The sequence below is a fragment of the Euprymna scolopes genome, chromosome 9 (genome assembly GCF_053919585.1).
Source record: "Euprymna scolopes isolate OS-2025 chromosome 9, ASM5391958v1, whole genome shotgun sequence".
NCBI lineage: Eukaryota > Metazoa > Mollusca > Cephalopoda > Sepiida > Sepiolidae > Euprymna > Euprymna scolopes.
In genome coordinates, this window is record NC_136490.1 from 39768820 (window position 1) to 39791411 (window position 22592).

At 24.9% G+C, this 22592-nt stretch overlaps 1 protein-coding gene across 2 annotated transcripts in view; it reads right to left on the reverse strand.

Moving 5' to 3' along the window:
• Positions 1–575: 575 nt before the first annotated feature.
• The window catches only part of LOC145284510 (nuclear envelope integral membrane protein-like), a 148139-nt gene continuing 126122 nt past the window's right edge, over positions 576–22592 (reverse strand). The window contains exon 8 of one of the 2 annotated variants that reach the window (XM_080133395.1): positions 576–840. In XM_080133395.1, coding sequence (XP_079989521.1) covers positions 693–840 — 148 coding nt within the window. In that variant the 3' untranslated portion in view covers positions 576–692. The remainder of the gene's footprint in view (positions 841–22592) is intronic. The other variant, XM_080133396.1, reaches the window with a different exon arrangement.

The following is a 22592-nucleotide window of genomic DNA, read 5'->3' on the forward strand; positions in this document are numbered from 1 at the left end:
AAATCTGTAGTTTTGCTAAGTGTATTCTCAGTTCACAAAAGAGATTGTTTAAGACCAAAATAATTATTGTTTAGTATGTGTTAAGGTTTGATGTTATTCATTTTCCTTATATATATATATATATATATATATATAGTTAAGGTGGATTTTCCAATAGTTAAGGTGGATTTTCCAATATTTATTGCAATAGTGCTCAATAGATTAGTAGAGCTTTATAATAAAATATGGTAAATAGCTACACAATTGTATTTATGCAATCATTCACCATATTTGAGTATCATATATATATATATATATATATATGACTACTTCATTTAATCACATAAATTAATATACAAAGACATAATTTTATGCATAAATTTTCAGTATTTACCTCAACAGTGTAGAGCTAGGTAGTAAGTTATAAAAATATATATGGCAATTAAGCTACACAAAATATTTTGTGTTTCATTCTCGTGGGAATTCTCATGAGAATGAAATGTGGAATATTCTGTGTAGTTTATTTGCCATATATATTTTCATAACTTTATATATATATATATATATATATATATATATATATATATATATATATATTCCACATAATATCTACATCAGCTAACAGAGACACCATCAATATTTGTCTCCTCCCTCCCAAATCATTCTCAGCTGTTAACCTTTGCATTTTGCAATAAACAAATCAGTTTCCATCACTAAGAAGCATCTTCATCCCATTGAAGATCAAAGTCAGATTCCTCATCATCATCATCACGTCGGTGCGGCATATGTCCAGGGTCAGTGTTGTATGAGAGAAGTTCATCATCGGTTATGTGGGAACCTCCTAAAACGAAATTAGTAAATCTGAAATGATACAAAAAAATTGTAAAATAGTCAAATAAAAAACACAAGAAGGGAATTCATGCGATTGTTATTTGTTTAGTATTATGTCAAGGCAATACTTATAAAGATGCCAAGAGATATATAACATATCTTAAATTTTAGGTCTCTTAACCTGTTATAGATACCGCGTCTTGTATTACATTCATTTGGACATCTCTCATTTTAATCAATAATCTATTTCAACTTTTAATTAAAATATAAATAAAATAAAGATTATATATTCTAATGCTGAAAAAAGCAAAAAACAAATAAAAAACAATTTGTTACAAAAAATTACAAGAATCAAAAAAGAAACCAAATAAAAATAGTTTAGTTAGTAAGTTCATCCAAAACCTTCCTAAAATATAAACTTCCATTAGTTTTCCGGTTTGTTTAGAACCGAAAACAAGCATGTCGATCTCTAAATGGGAGTGGGAAAGCTCTAAAATTAGATATCTTAGATATTAGATCTCTTGGCCTGTTATAGATATAATACCCATTTGGAAGTCTCTTATTTTAATCAATAACCCATTTCGACTTTCAATAAAAAAAAAAAACGAAATGAAAATTATATATTATAGTGTTGAAAACAAACAATTTGTTAGAAAAAATTACAAGAAACAAAAAAGAAAAAAAATCAAGATTACTAAGACTCTCCAAAACCTTCCTAAAAAATAAACTAAACTACCTGTTTGTATAGAACCGAAAAACAAGCAGGCCAATCTCTAAATGGGAGTGGGAACTTTCATACCATGCTAAAGGCCAGGGAATCAAGTTGTGTGTCTTTGGGAAGAAACATTTGATAGAAAAAAAAAAAAAACATTGGATAATTTCCTTGTTTGTGGATATATTATTCATACTTTACAACTTATTGCACCTGACAAATATTTATTATCAAATTAAAGGGAAATAATGCAAAAGGGAAAACATTTTTAAAATGACAACTGCCCACCTGTGGAACTCTGTTCCGCTGCCCTGCTTTCCAGCTGACTACAATATGGTCGTTTTCAAGTCTAATGTAAACAAGTTCTTGTTGAACCGTCCCATTAAATAATCAAATTATACTAAATTTCACTACTAACAATTACTGCACTAATGACCCAATGACTACCGTACATGTATTAACCCTTATCCTCGAGTGGTCTGTGAGCCTTGATAAATGATGACACCTTTGTAAAAAAAAAAAAAAAAAAAAAAAAAAAAACCACTGAAATGAGGAAAATAATGTGCAAAAATGTGAATAAAATTACATCATCTCAGAAAGAGTCAAATTAAATTATTTTTTATTTTTATTTTTTTATAGAATTTTATAATTTTAAAGGCTCGACAGATGCACTTGAAAGTCATAACCAGGATCTGGTCTTGCATGATTTATGAGGATGAAGTCAACTTGAAATCAAATAATAAAAAAAAAAAATGGAAGATTAAAACAGAAAAAATATTTTATTGTAAAAAAATATTTAACGATTGGTAGCAGATGTTAAAAGTTAACGATTTTAAGACAAGGCAAAAAAATTAAATAATAAAAAGGAAAATTAACAAAATCATTAGAACATGCACTAAGTAACCAATTTATTATTTAAGATCTCAGAATATATTTAGACTATTATGTACATTAGACTATCACATGGCAAAGTAATTTCTTTGGTTTGGTCGTTTGAAAACATATACCCCATCCTTTTATTTTTAGATAATTATTTCAACCATTTTCGTAAAAGACTAAAAGATTCAATTTCTTAATATCTTCAAATACAGTGTAAACAACATACACTTCATTTCCTGCAGTAATTCTCAAGTATTCTTTTATATTTAAATACTTTAAAAATGTTTGATTTTCATTTGTCTTTACTTATTTGTCTTCCAACGAGGGCAAACTTAGACACAAGGTTGGTTTTTAATGTGGGGAAAAATGTAGTTCCCCAAAATATGGTACTCTAAGAGAAAACATTAAAATTGCCTCAATTTAGAAGGATTTCCCCTTCACTGACAGAGAGCAGAAATTAATTTTGTTCCTAGCCAAACGGTATTTTCCCTGATATAGACCAAATGCTTTTAGGAATGACATTATAGCATCTACTTTAGGTTTCTCAAAAAATTCTTTGCTATCAAAATGTAAATTTATGTGTATACCATTGGGTGTAGTTTCGTGTCATACCCAGGATGGATTCTATTTAACCCAGATATTATAGGTTCTACCAGAATGGTTTCGTTTGATTTGGTTGTTTTGTTTTACAGCATATCAACTCTTTTCGGGTTAATGCCGAATCCAATAATTTTGAAAAAAAAGTTTTTATGCTTCAAGTTGTTTAAATCTTCAAATATTTATTCATGGTGTTTTGGTTTGGTTGTTTTGTTTTATGACATATCAACCCTCTTCAGGTTATATCATTTTGGGAAAAAATTTTATGCTTAAAGTTCTTTATATCTTCAAATATTTATCATTGGTGTTTGGTTTGGTTGCTTTGTAGAGAAAAATTGTTTTTGTTTTTGGCTTTGAAGAACATGATTGAGTTTTGCAAAGAGAAAAAAAAAGTAACATGAATGTTTGGTGCATTTAAGTTGGGAAACCGATATCTTCCAACAACCTGATCTAGTAGCAATAGACTACCAGAATGAACTAATGCCAACAAAGAATAGACTCCATAACACTCCCTTTTCCAAGCTCCAAAATTGAAATTTCACTTCCAGATGTAGTTTAAGATCATACTTGGGATTCATACAGCAGTACAGTAAAATAAGAGTTTAAAAAAGTCTAATATATAAACGTCTGTCTGTCTCCATATTTTCAAACTATCTCCTCCGAAACTAAAAGTCACAGAGCGGCCTCAAATGATTGGATGTTTTACGGGCCGTTCTTTTATGGGTCTTTAGCCAGTTAAAATTGTTTTAAAATGGGTCAAAATTGAAAAAAATCGTAAAACATTTTGTACATTCATCTTAGTTTATTTTTAATTTTTAATCAGTTCATATGCATGTCACGTTGGTACAGTGGTAACGTCACCAGCTTTGAATGCTACGGTTTCGGTTTCAATTCTTGCTGATGGCATCTAAATACTTTTTATTTTTACTTTTGAAATCACAACTCTGTAATAATATATATGAAATCTGGACAAATTAAAATATCATATTTAAGCATATTTTATGCCCGGGCAAAGCCCTCTCGCCTGCTAGTCTTATAAAGTCAGTCCTCCCCTCCTGCATAGCTTCTATAATAAAAACCATGTACATAAATCTTTTCAATTAGTGACTTCTGCCACATATTTGGTCGATGTTGTTAGAAAACAAAATTTTAGTTTGGCTTGTCTTCTTTGATTTCAATATTTAATCCTGCTTGATGTATATATTTTTTAATTGGTCAAGGAGGAAGTGGAGGAGTTTTCACTCTCACACTCGTATCTACTATGACTGCCACTCACATACAGCTGGAAGACTTTCTTGTTATTCATCAATTCCTTATATGTAGAAGATGAACTTTTTAATATTCTGTACCTAATCAATAGCCTTCCTTTAGGATAAAGAGTATTTATATTGAACATTAATTAAAATAGAAGAAAAATTATCAAATTAATAATCTAGAATGAAATTAGGAAAAGATAGAGAAAATGGCTTCCAATAGCAAATAAATGCTGTAAAATAGATCAAATATTAAATAATTTATATCAGAAGTCTGTAATTCAATTTGCACGACTTCAGCAATAAGCAGAACACAAGCTCATCAAATAAATGAACATCGAATCAAGCACAATCTGCCTGTTCATCTATTAGATGCAGGGAAAAAATCTGTATGTATATATGCTTTGTATGTATGCCTAAAACTTTCGAAAGAGGTGACATATTTTCACGAGCTTGGTATCGTTGTGAAGCTCGACCCTTTGTATGACAAATATCGAAAAACTAGCCAAAAAAACATTAATTCCTTGACCCTCAACTGGACACTTTTCTACAAGGAGGGGTCGCTTTTTTTTCCCCGATATTTTCAAAAGTCATCCTCTCTTTTTGATTGACTAGCCTTAATTTAAATCTTTGTCACTTCCAGTTTCGCAAAGGATGCAACAGCAAAGACGTCACTTTTTTTTTTTTCACGTTCTTTTTCTTCTTCACGGTACGGGTTCAAGCCTGCTTGCCTACTGCCACTTTTTTTTTTTTTTTGCTCAATACACACTTCCAAGCGCTCAGCCAACACGGGCACCCAGACTAATATATCTATAAATCACTGCTTGTTCTTTATCAAGTCAAGAATATTATCCTCCCTGTACACATATAATTAGCTGAAGTACCCACCTATGTCGGCTTTCTCATCTTTTTTCAAATTTTATAGTCAAGGATTACAAGAATATTAAATATTTATTTGGAAATTAACACCACCTCCTCCCCAATAATATTGACGATCTAGCATATTTACCGATCCAAGCAACTTTCAGTTTTGAAACTTATCGGAAGTAAACAGTATTACTTAATTTGAACATCCTGCTTTCTTACATCGTTTTACTTAATCTATTATAATACATTTTTTTTTTTTTTTTTACAAAGGAGTCACCACTTATCAAGGCTCAGAGGCCACTTAAGGATAAGTGGTTAATGAGTGTACAGTAGTCAATGGGAAAATGTTGTAGTAATCATTAGTAGTGGAAACTTGGTAAATTGGATTACTTAAGGGGACGGCTCATCAAGAACTTGTCCACGTTAGACTTGAAGATGACCATATTGTAGTTAGTCGGAAAGCAGGAAAACAGAACAGAGTTCCACAGGCGTGCAGTTCTAAGAAAGAAGCTTTGTTCATGGAATCCACATTTAGGTTTAGACACAGATAAAGAGTGGGGGGAAATTATTGATAGTGGTTTCAGCTAGACAAGTGTTTTTTGTGAAAGTCATTCCAGGGGAAGGGCCATAGATTGGAGCTCAAACAAGCACTTTCCACAAAAATAACGATAGAGACAGGCTCGCAACATCTCTTGTGTGGGAAAGAGGTTGCAGGGAAGAGAAAAGGGCATCCCCCACTAAGCTATGAAGACTATTTTGAACTCTGTCAAGGTAGGATAAGCTGCTTCTAGCAGCTCCAGCCCAGATGTGGCAACAGTACTCTATCCTTGGACGAACTTAGTTCTAATATAGGTAGAGAATTGCATCAGCAGTGGAGCGGTAGAATGATCCAACCATTTTTCCAGCAGCCTTGGCAACAGATTTGATGGACATGTTCCATCTCAGATCAGGAGCAAAGGTAAGACCCAGAAGCTTGTCAAAACAGAGCCGCCTCAAGAAGAGAGCTATTCATTTCAATTGATGCCAGATGGGGATCAGAGTGTTGATGATATATAGATAGAAGCTTGGTTTTAGATGCATTAAAAGTAATCAGCCACCTCTTTTCCCATTAAATGTGGTCAAGATCAGAGGAGGGAGAATCAGAGAAGACTCAGTCGTTTACGGCCTTTGAAGTGTTTCCATAGATGGTAGTGTCGTCAGCATAAATGTCTACAAATGATCTTAGGGTGGGATTTGGAAGATCATTGATGTAGATCAGAAATAGAGTTGACCCCAGGATGGACCCCTGAGGGACTCCAGCATTAATACTGTAAGCTTCTGATTTTTACCCATCAACCACGACTAAAGTTTAATTATATTTGGACAAATGCACATTTTATTTTAATTACATTTATTTTTTTATTTTATTTATTAAAACTTTGTTAAGTAAACATTAATTTATTTTATTTTCCATTTTTTAAATTTTATTACATTAAAAAAAAAAATTCTCACTTTCAGTTAAAAACATTTTTCTGTAAAAAAAAATTTATTAAAAAAAAAAAAAAAAAAAAAAAAAAATTAGTTTCCGGATATTCTTATGTTGTGACCTACATTTTCATTGGGGTTTTCAAATTAAGTAACACTATTTACTTTTGCCGAGTTTTAAAACTGAAAGTTGCTCGGAGTTGTAAATATTAATGTTGGGAGGATTAATCGAAATCGAAAACAATCAGAACTTTTGGGAGTATCAGAATCAGAAAAATTTGTGCCTATTTTCTGATGCCCAAAACTTTTTAACTTTTTAAGTTTTTATTTCTTTGTTTTTGTTTAAAACTTTATTTTCTATGGCTCATATTAATAATGAAATGAATATTTATTGATTTTAAACTACCAGTAAACCTTAGCTCTATAGGCCACACCAATTTACATCTTAAATTAAAAAAAAAAAAAAAAAAAAGGATTTAGATTTGAGCTGCAATGTCATCCTCCACCTTAAAAACACTGTTAATCCTACCAATAACTTTAAATCAGAGCGATAAGCACTACTTAAACATACCTCTTATCCTAGGTCTAACTGGCAATCTGTACCCTTCCACAAACCCCCTTGTAAAACCCCACATAATTGCCTGAAAAATAGACCCCCAACAATAAAAAAGAAAAAAATTGTATGCTGCTCTAAAACGCTAAAAATGACCCAGAAGTAAATCATTTTCTGTTTAATTTATATACAAAAATAATCCCAATTTTAAATTCTAAAGCAATTTTTTTCTGTCATATTTTTCAGAGTGTTCACATATAATTGCCTAAAAAAAGTAGAATTTCATCTCTTGGGAAGGTGTGATTTAGTGAGGGGTGTTAATCTACAATAATACCAAATCTTTTCATCCATTTTTTTATTTAGAAAAAGATTATTCATCTTTATGATGATTGATATTGAAAATATCAATAAAAAATAACTGGAATGCTATAGAAAAAAAAAAAAAAAGAATCGTGAAATTTGAAATCATATTGCATTTGAAGGCGGAGCTTATCAACAAGGACATCGATCTAATGCAAATATATTGTTTGTTTTTTTTTTGTTTTTTTTTAAACTTAGTTAATGAAATTCAACGTAGGTATTCATTACCTCTCCACATTATATATTTGTTTACAGTCAATCTATATGATATTCTGTTTGTCATTTCCTTAGTTCGTATGTTATGTTTTGAAAAAGGTCAAATACAATTTTTGAAGGCTAACTTGCTTCGAAAAAGTTGTAAAATTTTACTTTAAAAAGTCCAATCTGGAAACTCTGGACAAGAATATGAGAGTGATCTCCCTTTGATGTAGCTTTGTTTTTTAATATAATAATAATAATAATAATAATAATAATAATAATAATAGTAATTATAATAATAATAATATATAATCATTGTTGTAATAGTATGAGAAAGGAACTCGTAATTGTGACATGTAGTCATACTACACCGAAGAAAGAACTCATCAAAACATAAAAAAGGGAACATTTGAAAGAAACAGGGCAAAAAAAGGACATTATCCGCCAAGGGGTCCTGGATTGAAGAAGTAAATTAAAATTGTCTCTTACAATATGATTTAAAGATAGTATGGTCCTTATTCTGCATAAGTACTATCATTGCAATTTCCCAGGTAATTTACATAAAATGGTGAAAGATGCTGAAATGCTAAACTAATGAAATTGCAGCATCCAACATGATTGAAGAAAACATTTATTTGCTATCATTGGTTTATTCTATAAAAAATAATAATTTATTTACCTTAGTTTGAACAAAAAAAAAAGAAAAATTATTTAAAAAAAAAAATCACAATATCAATTTTTTTTTGCTTCTTATTAGTTGTTTGTTATCTAAAAAATAAATATTTATTCATGAAACTTACAATGAGTGTTTTTTTCTTGATTTTAATTTTCTTTACGTTTCATAAAAATTGTCCAAGAATTATTCATTATATTTTCTACATAAAAAAAGAATATTGTTTTCATTTTTTTTTTTGTTTTCAATTAACTTTTCATTGACTTATCTTTGTAAGAACAGAACTATTTCTCATTACAATAAATTGGACAGTTTTTTCAAAATAAAAAAAAAAATCATGAAACTTTCATTCAGCAACTTCCAGTGTTTTACATAAACTGTCCAGAAAATTCTGACGATAGCACAATCCTTATTCTGCAAGTACCAAAAAGATTATTATATATTTTTCAGTCTCAAGAGACAATGGATACCCCTCCTGTAAAACTGCTATTACAGGAATGAAGCAAGGGTTGCACAATCACCGACCACACCATTGTTAAGCAGCATTTCTTGAATACAATGGCAAAGAAAATCGAGGACTACTAGATACAATGCCTATATATGGCATAATTACGTTGACACACCAGATGGAGGAAGCCGGTTAAATCCGAATAGGGTTAGTGCTGTTTCTCACACACACATATACAATACTGGGATAAGCAGAGAAAGACTGGTATTATTTTGAAGTTTTTCTTCTCTTAGAGTAGTTGCATAATTAATGGTGGAAAGTCTAGTTTAACAAATGACAACCAACATTCGCCCTAGGTAAGTTGATTCAGCTTTCCATAAAGGGGGAAGTTTCACAGGAATATTAAATTCACAAGCAGTCCCCAGTTGCATGCATATCCCAGTCAGAGGAGACAATGATGTTAGATTTTTGCAGTCGTCAATGTCCTCTTACATACAGTGCCAGTTTCTCTCAAATGGTCACTCATCCGGTACTGACTAGGCTCAACATTGCTTAACTTTAAGGATCTAATGAAAACCAGTGGGTTAACATGATTATGTCATCTATAAAAGTATAGTCTACCTCTACAACAACTTACACAATTCATAACGAAGAGTAAAAGGCACTAAAACTAGAACGCTACTGACTCCACGGCTCTGCTTAGAACGTCAAGATAACCAACACACGCACACAAAGATCAGATCGATGCAGGTGCTTGAACCTTTGAATCTTAAGAAAATAACGAAACTGATTCAGACCTTGCTTATTAAAAAATAAATAAATAAAATATCAACACCATTTTATAATTTAAGATCTGTTCTAAGGAAATAAAGATTGCATATTTAATGAATGACTAAATGTCTAACATACTTTTTAGATTAAATTTTTTTTTATTAAAATATCTAACTTATACACATTTTTTATTACTGCTTTTCTTTCTATGAATTACTGTCGTTTAGACATTTTTTTTTTCATACTAGCTTAAATGTAACCTCATTTTTTGGATAATATTTGTCATTGAAATGAAAAAAAAAAATGATATACAAAAATACAGAACATAGAACATGAAAACATTCTTTAAAAAAAAAATTAATCCTCAACATCTTTTAATTCTCCACATATTAATGCGGACATATGATTCATAATAACATATTCAGAGCGAAATGCCCTTGCGATTATTATGCTTAAGATTTCCGGAAAACCGTGAGGTTTACAAAGCAACGAAACTCTGCAACTATGTGGAATTTTGAACTCAATCCATTATTCGATTAACAACAGTATACCATTCGCATCTTACTAGAATATTTGATATTCCATTTGGTACATTTTCTATAACAATACGTGTTAGAGCCCTATTCACCACCAACAAGGCAACTGAGACCAAAAAGATGACGGTGTACAAGATAAATTGTTAACATATATATTTTTTCTTTGTATCATTTGGATTTTTTTAGACTATTGTTTTCATCTTAAGTGTTATTTTCACAATGTTTCAATCAATGTAATCTCTGTAACATCTTCAGCTGTATCTTGTCGAACTCTGGAATCTGCACAGAATTTAAAACAGAACCCTTTATTTAATCCACAGGAGTAACATGCAGATTCCCTGAGTTTAACAAGATACAACTGAAAAAGGTTGGAAGTTACATCGACTGAAAAAGGTTGGAAGTTACATCGACTGAAAAAAGTTGGAAGTTACATCGACTGAAAAGGGTTGGAAGTTACATCGACTGAAAAAGATTGAAAGTTACATCGACTGAAACAGGTTGGAAGTTACATCGACTGAAACAGGTTGGAAGTTACATCGACTGAAACAGGTTGGAAGTTACATCGACTGAAACAGGTTGGAAGTTACATCGACTGAAACAGGTTGGAAGTTACATCGACTGAAACAGGTTGGAAGTTACATCGACTGAAACAGGTTGGAAGTTACATCGACTGAAACAGGTTGGAAGTTACATCGACTGAAACAGGTTGGAAGTTACATTGACTGAAAAAATTGGCAGTTACATCGATTGAAACGTTGTGAAAATAACACTCAAGCTAAGAACAGTAATATGAAGAATCTAAATAATATGAATAATCAAGCCTCAAAAACTCAGGAACTTAATATTTTTCCATTTTATTTTCTATTTGGCAAACACATACGAAACATGCTCTCACCCCAATTCCAATTTTGTGGAAAAAATTGAACAGATTATATTTGAAAAAAAAAAAAAAAAAAAAAAAAAATTACTAGTTCAATTTTTAATCGAGTGCGCAGTTCTCTCTACAAGTTAACATAAAATTGTCTGACTTTTAATCAAAATAATCTTGTTTACAAACATCCTTTCAGAACAAAGTAAATCATTTTATGGGAAACTTATCTAAAGGGATTGAAACTCTAAAAATTGAACTGTAGAATAAGAGCTAGGAATTTGGTGTTCAATTTATATATAAAGCAAAGATTTAAAAAGAGAATAAAAAATTAAGAGGATGGTGAAGAAATTCGGGGTGGGGAATATCAACTTCAAGATGATCAATTTATATAAAAACTAGCTGTCCCTACCCGGTGTCACCCAGGATGCAGTAAAGTCGTTTTAATTTTTTTTGTACATCTTTAAACTTATACAGAAAAAGAAATAAAATGTTAGTTATAAGGTAAACTCCTATTATATTCTTCAATTTAACAGCATTATTCCTCTCACATTGTTTGAGTTATACATAGCTGTGAACACACTGCTTATAAATGATATGGCACGTGATCTTTTGCAAAATCGAAATTTAAAAAATTTAAGATATTACCCATTTCTTTCCATTGCAGTTTCTATCTGAATGAAAACAAGAATTTTTAACACTTTATTTAGTATTAATAAACGAAACTATTGACTTAGAATAAGTGTTTTATGCCAAGTTGATGATTGAATATGGTTAAATTTGTGCTCATTTTTACATTAAACACTAATCTCTATTAATTCCTAACTGTTCACTGAACGGATACCATAATACATCTTAAAAGCCCATACAAAATTTCGGACAGATCAACCCAGTAGTTTCTAAAGTGAGAGTAAATGTGATACTGTGGTGATTAATCTCTATTAATCCCTCTGCATCAAGTGGATACCGTAATACTTATAACAAAGCTCCATGCAAAATTTCAGCCAAATTGGCCAAATAGTTTCCAAGAAAAAATGGAATGGAAAAACAGACAGGCTAAGAGAAATATAATATAGATAATAGCAAAATCTGTTACTGATAGAAAAAAAAAATGGTATCTATCTGTAATTGATATTTGCTGCAGAAAAAAAAAAAGATATCTTTCCTACAGAAAATATTTTGGCAACAAATAATTATATATACAAAATAATTAAAGTAAATCATTTTTTTTTTCTTTTTAACAACATGAGACAATCCTTAAAAAAAGGAAATGGTTATGTGAAAAGTTAGTGCTCAATCCGCAATGGAACTAACATTCTCTTTTTACAAAAGTTGTATGACAAAAACTTTAAAAGGGGAGACAACTATACTTCCATATCTGGATTGTTTTATTTTATTAAAATAGGGATAAGACTCTTATCAAAGTGGTCCATTAAGTTATGCTTAACTGTCAACTCCAACCCTTTAACCTGGAACGCCGAAACAGAAAACTTAATTCAACCTTGAATGATGCACTTTTATTGTGTGCTAAACTTTCAACAAAATAAAGTTAAATATTAATAATGCAATCAATTTGAATTGGAATTTCTAAGTTTAAAAAGCCAATACACCGCAGATTTCTTTTTTAAATAAATATTTACTTAATTAAAAAATTAAAAATCAACTTTGTTTCGATGTCCTCATCAGGCATAGAAACAGTTTGTGTTTTTTCTTTTTTCCTTGTGACATGATATCACTAGAAAAGTAAAAACTGTGTGGTTTTCAATGGCAAGTTTGTTTGTTTTTTCCAATTCTTTTTAAATCGTCAAAACTAAGTTGATTTAAAATTTTTAAATAAATGTTTAGTCAAATAAAAATAAAATTCTGCATTGTATTGGCTTCTTAAACTTACAGATTCAAATTTACACAACATTTGCATCAAGAAAAAAAAAAAAAGAAATCTGTAATGCAATCAATTTGTTTACTCAAATCCCTAAGCTAATAATTCTTCTGACATTTCACAAAATGAAGACTGCTATATCAACACGCTCTATATAGCTCAGACTAAAATAATAATCTTCTTTTAATTGGTAGTCTTTGTTTATCATGAAGCTTGTATTCCTACACTGTTGCCATAATTTATATATAAATGATACATATAGGGATTTTCAATGTCGATTTTCAAGGACTTTTCAAAGCCCTTTCAATGTCTTCTCCAGACAAAATTCAAGTTTTAAAAACAATTTTATATATAACTGCGTTACCCGGGTGTGTAGAGGTGGTGTAGTAAGGAACCCCGGGAGGGGTGTTAAAAAAAGTAGTAGTAGCAGAGGGGGGGGGGGCAATCAAAACAACAGTAGGCAGTTTGGGTGGAGAGGTGTTAAAAAAAAGAAGTGGTAGTAGACAAGTAGGCAGGCACGAAAAAAACAAATTTAGAATTTAAGAGGTGGGGATCAATTTCAACTACAAATGTCACATTGATACCCCATTTCCTGGTCATTTTCTCTTGATATTTTTCAAGCTGAAAAGTTAGCATGAAAAAAGTTATTACTATGCCACTAACTCAAGATTTGTGTCATAAACACGCCTCTTCAAAATGCTTTCCCTTGAACATATTGTTATGACAAACTCTAAATTTAAGTGACACGCCCACCCACCTCTAGAAAACTCCCTTAACCCTGCATCTAACCCTAGGTGTGAATGGAAAGTTTTTAAAGTCAATACATCATAGATTTCTTAAATTATAGAACAATTTTTCTGATAAATCAATTAACTCTGTTCCCCAATAACAGTAAAAAGGGAAAGTGACTATCAAATGATTGTAATATCTTACTGATTAGTAATTGATAATTAAAACTTGTTTTTAAATACTCTTATTATATATGAAACCCAATTTCATTAAATGTCATTTCAACGAATTTATAAAATTCGCAATGAAGTTGTCATAATTTAAAGATCAAGACGCCATTATTAATCATTCATTGTCAGTGTTGCCAAGTGAGATTTTCAAAATCCGTTAGATGTAAAAAAAAAAAGAAAAAAAAAACTAAAAAAATTGACTTCAATTTTGTACCTTATATATAAACTGGCAGAACTAACTGGCATTATCTGGGGGCCATAAAAAAAAAAAAGTAGATATTAAATAATATAACATTTGTGCCTTCAAAGCACTATTAAAACCATCCTCCCTTTGTAGAATAGAACTTTTTAAATGTAATCTCAATTTTAAGCTACTATCTGCTCTCTGCAGGATATTGAGCACTATGGATTATGGCTTCCATGCAACACCAACAAAAAACACAGAAGTTATTTATTCTAGGGGGACATTGTTTAACCACACTTGTTCCATCTAAGATCCAGAGCATCACTAAAACCAGTTTAACTTGTGGGTTACTACCTGTTTCATCTAGGATATTGAGCACTTATAAATTGAAGAGACCTCCAGAGTACTACTGAAACTAAATCCCCCTCTATCTCTCTAAAGAAACGAAATTATTTTGTTTTTTACTTTCGAGTTACTAACTTGGATACTTTGGATTATGGCTTCTGAACAACACCACCAACAGAAAAGTTTTTTTTTTTTATCCTGGATGACACTGTGTTTAAACAGATTATTTATCATTTGTACCTCAAGAAATTAATCTTTTTTTTTTCCGAAATTTTAAATATTATACACCAAGAACAATGATAATCAAGAAAGTATTAACTCTTTAAGATTTTGATTTGCATTTTTTAATTTTAGTGAAGAATACAAACACAAACATACAAAACATTATATAATAGACTTTATGAATACACATTATATTCTGCGTTAACCGTTTCAATAAACTCAAAACTGTATATAAGATATATATATATATATATATATATATATATATATATATATATATATATATATATATATATATATATATAAGAGTTTTAAGTTTATTAAAACGGTTAATCTCCATAACAGCTGACAAATTCTTTTGATTAGATTTTTTTTTGTAACGCGAGGGCAAATTTATCCATTGAGAAAATTTGTGAAAATATTAATTTGTCTAATTTTTGTGGATTACATTTATTTTTTTCAAATTGATTTTGTAAATATTACTGACATTTACAGATTATTTTGTAAATGAATATTTGTTTTCACAAATATTAATTTGTTACCACACAGATTTAACGTTAGTAGTATGATTTTAAGATATGCGTTCTTTCGTAAGAAACAAATAATAAAAATCTAACAGTGTTTATAAAAAATAAAATTGAAATGTATTACAAGTGTAAATATTGCCAGAGAAATTGTCAGAAAAAAAAAAATCAGAAAAATATCCAAAAATAAAAAAAAGAAACCTGCAGAAAGCAGACAAATTAATAGGTGAATTAATTTGCCCTGCTACTGCTAAAGAAAAAAAAATCAATACAAAAAGAGAGTTTATTGCTTTAATATAAATAGATTTTTAAAAATTTTATTTAAATGTTTATTTGTCACTTATCTTATTCATATCTTATTTAAATATTTATTTGTCACTTATTCATATTTTATTTAAATATTTTTTTGTCACTTATTCATATTTTATTTAAATATTTGTCACTTATTCATATTTTATTTAAATATTTGTCACTTATTCATATTTTATTTAAATATTTATTTGTCACTTATTCATATTTTATTTAAATATTTATTTGTCACTTATCTTTATCATATTTTATTTAAATATTTATTTGTCACTTATCTTATTCATATTTTATTTAAATATTTATTTTCACTTATCTTATTCATATTTTATTTAAATATTTATTTGTCACTTATCTTATTCATATTTTATTTAAATGTTTGTCACTTATTCATATTTTATTTAAATGTTTATTTGTCACTTATCTTATTCATATTTTATTTAAATGTTTATTTGTCACTTATCTTTATCATATTTTATTTAAATGTTTATTTGTCACTTATCTTATTCATATTTTATTTAAATATTTGTCACTTATTCATATTTTATTTAAATGTTTATTTGTCACTTATCTTTATCATATTTTATTTAAATGTTTGTCACTTATCTTTATCATATTTTATTTAAATGTTTGTCACTTATCTTTATCATATTTTATTTAAATATTTATTTGTCACTTATTTTATTCATATTTTATTTAAATGTTTATTTGTCACTTATCTTATTCATATTTTATTTAAATATTTATTTGTCACTTATGCATATTTTATTTAAATGTTTATTTGTCACTTATGCATATTTTATTTAAATATTTATTTGTCACTTATTCATATTTTATTTAAATATTTATTTGTCACTTATTCATATTTTATTTAAATATTTATTTGTCACTTATCTTATTCATATTTTATTCAAATATTTATTTTCACTTACCTTATTCATATTTTATTTAAATGTTTATTTTCACTTATCTTATTCATATTTTATTTAAATGTTTATTTGTCACTTATTTTATTCATATTTTATTTAAATATTTATTTTCACTTATCTTATTCATATTTTATTTAAATGTTTATTTGTCACTTATCTTATTCATATTTTATTTAAATATTTATTTGTCACTCATGCATATTTTTTTTAAATATTTATTTGTCACTTATTTATATTTTATTTAAATATTTATTTGTCACTTACGTTATTCATATTTTATTCAAATATTTATTTTCACTTATCTTATTCATATTTTATTTAAATATTTATTTTCACTTATCTTATTCATATTTTATTTAAATGTTTATTTGTCACTTATTTTATTCATATTTTATTTAAATATTTATTTTCACTTATCTTATTCATATTTTATTTAAATATTTATTTTCACTTATCTTATTCATATTTTATTTAAATATTTATTTTCACTTATGCATATTTTATTTAAATATTTATTTGTCACTTATTCATATTTTATTTAAATATTTATTTGTCACTTGTGCATATTTTATTTAAATATTTATTTGTCACTTTTTCATATTTTATTTAAATGTTTATTTGTCACTTATCTTATTCATATTTTATTCAAATATTTATTTTCACTTATCTTATTCATATTTTATTCAAATATTTATTTTCACTTATCTTATTCATATTTTATTTAAATGTTTATTTGTCACTTATCTTATTCATATTTTATTTAAATATTTATTTGTCACTTATGCATATTTTATTTAAATATTTATTTGTCACTTATTCATATTTTATTTAAATATTTATTTGTCACTTATTCATATTTTATTTAAATATTTATTTGTCACTTATCTTATTCATATTTTATTCAAATATTTATTTTCACTTATCTTATTCATATTTTATTTAAATATTTATTTGTCACTTATGCATATTTTATTTAAATATTTATTTGTCACTTATTCATATTTTATTTAAATATTTATTTGTCACTTATCTTATTCATATTTTATTCAAATATTTATTTTCACTTATCTTATTCATATTTTATTTAAATGTTTATTTTCACTTATCTTATTCATATTTTATTTAAATATTTATTTGTCACTTATGCATATTTTATTTAAATATTTATTTGTCACTTATCTTATTCATATTTTATTTAAATATTTATTTGTCACTTATCTTATTCATATTTTATTTAAATATTTATTTGTCACTTATCTTATTCATATTTTATTTAAATATTTATTTTCACTTATCTTATTCATATTTTATTTAAATGTTTATTTGTCACTTATCTTATTCATATTTTATTTAAATATTTATTTTCACTTATCTTATTCATATTTTATTTAAATGTTTATTTGTCACTTATCTTATGCATATTTTATTTAAATATTTATTTGTCACTTTTTCATATTTTATTTAAATATTTATTTGTCACTTATGCATATTTTATTTAAATATTTATTTGTCACTTATTCATATTTTATTTAAATGTTTATTTGTCACTTATCTTATTCATATTTTATTTAAATATTTATTTGTCACTTATGCATATTTTATTTAAATATTTATTTGTCACTTATTCATATTTTATTTAAATATTTATTTGTCACTTATTCATATTTTATTTAAATATTTATTTGTCACTTATCTTATTCATATTTTATTCAAATATTTATTTTAACTTATCTTATTCATATTTTATTTAATTGTTTATTTTCACTTATCTTATTCATATTTTATTTAAATATTTATTTGTCACTTATGCATATTTTATTTAAATATTTATTTGTCACTTATCTTATTCATATTTTATTTAAATATTTATTTGTCACTTATCTTATTCATATTTTATTTAAATATTTATTTTCACTTATCTTATTCATATTTTATTTAAATGTTTATTTGTCACTTATCTTATTCATATTTTATTTAAATATTTATTTGTCACTTATCTTATTCATATTTTATTTAAATGTTTATTTGTCACTTATCTTATTCATATTTTATTTAAATATTTATTTGTCACTTATGCATATTTTATTTAAATATTTATTTGTCACTTTTTCATATTTTATTTAAATGTTTATTTGTCACTTATCTTATTCATATTTTATTAAAATATTTATTTTCACTTATCTTATTCATATTTTATTTAAATGTTTATTTGTCACTTATCTTATTCATATTTTATTTAAATGTTTATTTTCACTTATCTTATTCATATTTTTTTTAAATATTTATTTGTCACTTATCTTATTCATATTTTATTTAAATATTTATTTTCACTTATCTTATTCATATTTTATTTAAATGTTTATTTGTCACTTATCTTATTCATATTTTATTTAAATATTTATTTTCACTTATCTTATTCATATTTTATTTAAATGTTTATTTGTCACTTATCTTATGCATATTTTATTTAAATATTTATTTGTCACTTTTTCATATTTTATTTAAATATTTATTTGTCACTTATGCTTTTTTTATTTAAATATTTATTTGTCACTTATTCATATTTTATTTAAATGTTTATTTGTCACTTATCTTATTCATATTTTATTTAAATATTTATTTGTCACTTATGCATATTTTATTTAAATATTTATTTGTCACTTATTCATATTTTATTTAAATATTTATTTGTCACTTATTCATATTTTATTTAAATATTTATTTGTCACTTATCTTATTCATATTTTATTCAAATATTTATTTTAACTTATCTTATTCATATTTTATTTAATTGTTTATTTTCACTTATCTTATTCATATTTTATTTAAATATTTATTTGTCACTTATGCATATTTTATTTAAATATTTATTTGTCACTTATCTTATTCATATTTTATTTAAATATTTATTTGTCACTTATCTTATTCATATTTTATTTAAATATTTATTTTCACTTATCTTATTCATATTTTATTTAAATGTTTATTTGTCACTTCTCTTATTCATATTTTATTTAAATATTTATTTGTCACTTATCTTATTCATATTTTATTTAAATGTTTATTTGTCACTTATCTTATTCATATTTTATTTAAATATTTATTTGTCACTTTTTCATATTTTATTTAAATATTTATTTGTCACTTATTCATATTTTATTTAAATGTTTATTTGTCACTTATCTTATTCATATTTTATTTAAATATTTATTTGTCACTTATGCATATTTTATTTAAATATTTATTTGTCACTTATTCATATTTTATTTAAATATCTATTTGTCACTTATTCATATTTTATTTAAATATTTATTTGTCACTTATTCATATTTTATTTAAATATTTATTTTCACTTATCTTATTCATATTTTATTTAAATATTTATTTTCACTTATCTTATTCATATTTTATTTAAATATTTATTTGTCACTTATCTTATTCATATTTTATTTAAATATTTATTTGTCACTTATCTTATTCATATTTTATTTAAATATTTATTTTCACTTATCTTATTCATATTTTATTAAAATATTTATTTTCACTTATCTTATTCATATTTTATTTAAATATTTATTTGTCACTTATCTTATTCATATTTTATTTAAATATTTATTTGTCACTTATCTTATTCATATTTTATTTAAATATTTATTTGTCACTTATCTTATTCATATTTTATTTAAATATTTATTTTCACTTATCTTATTCATATTTTATTTAAATGTTTATTTGTCACTTATCTTATTCATATTTTATTTAAATATTTATTTTCACTTATCTTATTCATATTTTATTTAAATGTTTATTTGTCACTTATCTTATTCATATTTTATTTAAATATTTATTTGTCACTTATGCATATCTTATTTAAATATTTATTTGTCACTTTTTCATATTTTATTTAAATGTTTATTTGTCACTTATCTTATTCATATTTTATTTAAATATTTATTTTCACTTATCTTATTCATATTTTATTTAAATGTTTATTTGTCACTTATCTTATTCATATTTTATTTAAATATTTATTTGTCACTTATGCATATTTTATTTAAATATTTATTTGTCACTTATTAATATTTTATTTTAATATCTATTTGTCACTTATTCATATTTTATTTAAATATTTATTTGTCACTTATTCATATTTTATTTAAATATGTAATTGTCACTTATTCATATTGTATTTAAATATTTAATTGTCACTTATTCATATTTTATTTAAATATTTATTTGTCACTTATCTTATTCATATTTTATTTAAATGTTTATTTGTCACTTATCTTATTCATATTTTATTTAAATATTTATTTGTCACTTATCTTATTCATATTTTATTTAAATGTTTATTTGTCACTTATCTTATTCATATTTTATTTAAATATTTATTTGTCACTTATGCATATTTTATTTAAATATTTATTTGTCACTTTTTCATATTTTATTTAAATGTTTATTTGTCACTTATCTTATTCATATTTTATTAAAATATTTATTTTCACTTATCTTATTCATATTTTATTTAAATGTTTATTTGTCACTTATCTTATTCATATTTTATTTAAATATTTATTTGTCACTTATGCATATTTTATTTAAATATTTATTTGTCACTTATTCATATTTTATTTAAATATCTATTTGTCACTTATTCATATTTTATTTAAATATTTATTTTCACTTATCTTATTCATATTTTATTTAAATATTTATTTTCACTTATCTTATTCATATTTTATTTAAATATTTATTTGTCACTTATCTTATTCATATTTTATTTAAATATTTATTTTCACTTATCTTATTCATATTTTATTTAAATGTTTATTTGTCACTTATCTTATTCATATTTTATTTAAATATTTATTTTCACTTATCTTATTCATATTTTATTTAAATGTTTATTTGTCACTTATCTTATTCATATTTTATTTAAATATTTATTTTCACTTATCTTATTCATATTTTATTTAAATGTTTATTTGTCACTTATCTTATTCATATTTTATTTAAATATTTATTTGTCACTTATGCATATTTTATTTAAATATTTATTTGTCACTTTTTCATATTTTATTTAAATGTTTATTTGTCACTTATCTTATTCATATTTTATTTAAATATTTATTTGTCACTTATGCATATTTTATTTAAATATCTATTTGTCACTTATTCATATTTTATTTAAATATTTATTTGTCACTTATTCATATTTTATTTAAATATGTAATTGTCACTTATTCATATTGTATTTAAATATTTAATTGTCACTTATTCATATTTTATTTAAATATTTATTTGTCACTTATCTTATTCATATTTTATTTAAATGTTTATTTGTCACTTATCTTATATTTTATTTAAATATTTATTTGTCACTTATCTTATTCATATTTTATTTAAATGTTTATTTGTCACTTATCTTATTCATATTTTATTTAAATATTTATTTGTCACTTATGCATATTTTATTTAAATATTTATTTGTCACTTTTTCATATTTTATTTAAATGTTTATTTGTCACTTATCTTATTCATATTTTATTAAAATATTTATTTTCACTTATCTTATTCATATTTTATTTAAATGTTTATTTGTCACTTATCTTATTCATATTTTATTTAAATATTTATTTGTCACTTATGCATATTTTATTTAAATATTTATTTGTCACTTATTCATATTTTATTTAAATATCTATTTGTCACTTATTCATATTTTATTTAAATATTTATTTTCACTTATCTTATTCATATTTTATTTAAATATTTATTTTCACTTATCTTATTCATATTTTATTTAAATATTTATTTGTCACTTATCTTATTCATATTTTATTTAAATATTTATTTGTCACTTATCTTATTCATATTTTATTTAAATATTTATTTGTCACTTATCTTATTCATATTTTATTTAAATATTTATTTTCACTTATCTTATTCATATTTTATTTAAATATTTATTTTCACTTATCTTATTCATATTTTATTTAAATATTTATTTGTCACTTATCTTATTCATATTTTATTTAAATATTTATTTTCACTTATCTTATTCATATTTTATTTAAATGTTTATTTGTCACTTATCTTATTCATATTTTATTTAAATATTTATTTTCACTTATCTTATTCATATTTTATTTAAATGTTTATTTGTCACTTATCTTATTCATATTTTATTTAAATATGTATTTTCACTTATCTTATTCATATTTTATTTAAATGTTTATTTGTCACTTATCTTAT